At 40.1% G+C, this 3,812-nt stretch overlaps 1 protein-coding gene across 1 annotated transcript; it reads right to left on the bottom strand.

The window, feature by feature from the left end:
* Positions 1-2,156: 2,156 nt before the first annotated feature.
* Positions 2,157-3,410, bottom strand: LOC136217056 (stemmadenine O-acetyltransferase-like). The gene has a single exon (XM_066003641.1). It carries the CDS (start codon positions 3,408-3,410, stop codon positions 2,157-2,159), a length of 1,254 nt encoding a protein of 417 aa, XP_065859713.1.
* Positions 3,411-3,812: the final 402 nt, after the last annotated feature.

The following is a 3,812-nucleotide window of genomic DNA, read 5'->3' as shown; positions in this document are numbered from 1 at the left end:
AAGCGCTTTCTCTGGCGGACAGACTCACTCTAATTAAATCGGCTTTAACGGGAGCTTTGATTCACTCATTCATGGTTTACAGATGGCCTACCTCGCTTATCAAAAAAATTGATAAAGCCCTCCGGAATTTACTTTGGACGGGAAATAGGGATCAACAGAAACTTTGCACTGTTGCCTGGCGTATCTGTTGTCAACCTTTAGAGTGTGGTGGACTGGGAATTAAAAACATGGGTATGTTTAATTCAGCACTTCTTGGGAAGTTCAGTTGGGAACTTTTAAAGGGCGACGGCTTCATCCCTAAGCTTCTGATTACTCGCTTTCACACGCATTCAGGCTTACCAAATCCATACATCTCAAACTCGTCGGCATGGTCTTCCATGAGGAGGGTATATGAACAAGTTAGAGAGGACATTGTGTGGTGGTTCGGAGACAACTCCCGGCTAAATTTCTGGACCGACTCGTGGATATCCCCGTCTGTCGCTGATCAGCTCGGCATCCCGCCTAAAAATCAGCGCACACTTTTTGAGCCGGTGCGAAATTACAGGTTGGATAACTCGTGGAATAACTTGGATCAACTTCCTGAACAAGTTCAGACTCGTATTCTTCGGGTTCAAGGTAATCGGGATGGAACCGACACCTGCATTTGGAAACGTTCCATGTCGGGAGAACTTACGACAAAATCCCTATACAGCTCGCTCCGCTCTATTTCGCCGGCGGTTCCTTGGAATCGCTTTATCTGGAATGCATTTGTCCCTCCTCGACGTTCGTTTGCCTGCTGGCTGGTAATTCATGGGAAGATTTCGGTTTAGGTTAATCTTCAGGTACGCGGCTTCTCTCTTGCTTCGAGATGTGCCTTGTGTAATTGCAATATCGAGACTTTGGATCATCTTTTTGTTACGTGTTGGATTGCGAGACGTCTTTGGGCGATGGTCTTTAATAACTTTGCGGTTACTCTCTGCTTTGTGACTACTTTTGAGGCTTTATTTAGTGTTATTAGAGCGGTTGGCTTCCGATCGAAGAAACGCAGCTTGTGGAACTTGGCGACGGTTACTACGGTTTGGTATATTTGGCATATCAGGAACCTGGCTGTGTTTGAAAACGACCTCCCTTCAATCCAAGTTCTTCTGAACCGTCTCTTCTTCCTCTTCCATGAGCCTAAATTGACCTCCTCTTCAACGTCTCGGGTCAGGCCACCTCCGGAACCGGACTTCATTACGGTGCGCTGGTGTCTGCCCCCGACAGGCTGGATTAAGGTTAACACCGATGGGGCTGCTGAGGGTGCTCCTGGCATCGCTGGCGCTGGGGGGATTTTCAGAAACGGAAGAGGTTTTGTAATGGGCTGTTTCGCCTTTCCCATTGCCGATTCTTATGCTCACACGGCTGAACTGATGGCGATCGCCTTTGCTATTGAAGCTGCCTGGGAAAGAGGCTGGCACAATTTGTGGATTGAATCGGACTCGACATATGCGGTTAAGTTGTTAAGTGAAAAATCTACTGCGGTTCCATGGAGGATTAAGCAAGAATGGTTAAGCTGCTTATCACGTTGTTCGTCTATGAACTGCAAAATCACTCATATCTTCAGGGAAGGTAATCAAGCTGCGGATCGTCTTGCCTGTTTTGGCAAATCTGCATCAGCGCTCCACTGGTGGCACTCTGCGCCTTATTTTTGTCAATTTCATGTTTTCGATGACCTTTGTAATGTTGCTCATATTCGTTTCCTTTAATTTTCTCCCCCTCTTGTAATTTTCTTTTTTTTATTAATAATATTCAGGGTTGATTAAGTGCGTTAGGGGTGCCAACCTAGTTGGGATGTCTAACCTCTTAATCGCGTCCCAATCTTTCATTAAAAATTTCTAAAATTTAGTAAATTACAGCAATTAATTTTATAATCAATAGTTGACATTAGAACATGAAATCCCAAGTTAAAACTCAATTTAAAATTCCTACTTCTACTCGATGACATATTCAGCCAATTAATAAAGATATCAACACTTCATAATAGTATATTATTGGTATTAATATTAATGAAACTTATTGATCTAGACCTGGCCAATAAAAAAGCCACTTATATATATTTATTTCTTAACGCCAATCATTTTTCCTCCGTCTTTTAATTAAGCAGATGTATTATAACAGATGTACATTAAAAATTCTTCCTAAATAATTGGGTTGAAGGAAGCATAGGCACATAGGTTAGGATTTTGTTGAAATTTAACCATGTCTTTCTTTGGCAACGTCACCCATGCTTCTATTCCTTCGCCATCTTTTGTGTCAATAAAAAATGCAGAATTTTTGAACTTTAGAGTAGTTGTTACCCATACGGGTTTTCCCCACTCAAAATCAACCTCGTAAAATGGAAATCTACACCAACTGCTAAATGTAAAAACATTCATAGGGTTTTCCGCAAGATCCTTCAAAACTTCAAAGTACCTACCTCCTTCGTGAATCTTCCTTATATAATCATTCTTCATCATCCCAATCGACTCATGAATCTTCCCTACTAAATTGTAGTAGTCTATCCGGTTTTCATTCTTTGAACAATTCACAAACGCCGCCTGATTTATGCTTCCGAGTGATAGTTCTGGCAATGCCGGAATCATTCTTTTCCGAAGATTAACAGCAATTATTGCATTGTTAATATTAGTACTCTCTAAAACAGCTTCCCAGATAATTGCAGTAAGTGTCTCAACCCGCGAAGGAAGGTCTAAGCATCCAATTGCTACCTTCTCTCGTAAAGTTGCTACCTTGGAACGATCAAATACGAATCTTTTCATTACACTATTGCTCAATAGATCTTTCTCTGCAAATTCATTCCATGAAATGCCTTCAGTTTTCTGCGGAGGAAATATGGATGTGCAATCATAAATCGTCCCCTTAATATTAGTAGTCGCCTCTCCGGAGGCAATCCTCGCCCATGTTGTGGCAAAGGAAGCTCCAGTCGAAGCATCAGCAGTTTGATGGCAAATGCAAATACTTATAGCCATTCCACCGCAATTGAAATGATTCACCTGAGCCCCTAGGATTTCCCCATTGGAGCTCATCTCCTGTGAATTGAATGGTAATAGCTTTTCAAGTTGTTCAACTTGGGGATCTTGAAGAATCATTGACATTTCTCCGGTAATGTGAGCTTCGGCGTAGAAAGCTCCTTCATCGTTGCAATCAATGGAATAGTTGTTTTTCATTCGTCCTGCGAGAGGGTAGAATAGGGTTAGGGTTTCCGAAAAGGATTTTTTCAAGCGATCGGATTTTTCTTTGGAAGAAGTTTGAGGTGTGGAGGGGTAAAAGAGAATGATGGGAATGTAAAAAGAAGGAGCTAATTGATCAAGAAGAGAGAGTTTGTAGTTTTTAAGATGTTGAGGAGTTGAAGAAGAGGGTTTTATGATTTCTTTGAACATGATTTGAACTTCCATTTTCTGCAAATTAATTTCTTTCTATTAGTGGTTCAATAATATGGTGAATTCATACTTAAGGATCGGATTGGGAATTTATGCAAAACTTTGTTATTATTAATTAATATTATGTGTTAGACAAGTTGCAGTAAATTATGAACCTCATTTTGCAATTAATTATTATTATTATTAAGTGATAGTTGTCCCAAATAATCAAATTAATTGCGTGTGCTAGCACCTCTTGATCTATAATATTTATATAGAATAAACCTTTCAAACGATGGCTTAATACATCGTTTGTCCTGAATTTATTCAAAAAGTTTGATTGGTCCCTTAACTTTCAAAGTATCCTGATAGTTCTCATAATTTATATAAAATATTTAGTTAATCTCCTGAACTTACATAAAATGTAATCAATTGATC

This window comes from Euphorbia lathyris, chromosome 1, assembly GCF_963576675.1.
Source record: "Euphorbia lathyris chromosome 1, ddEupLath1.1, whole genome shotgun sequence".
Lineage (NCBI taxonomy): Eukaryota > Viridiplantae > Streptophyta > Magnoliopsida > Malpighiales > Euphorbiaceae > Euphorbia > Euphorbia lathyris.
The sequence above is the reverse complement of the archived record's forward strand: the minus strand, read 5'-3'. Positions and strand labels throughout refer to the sequence as shown.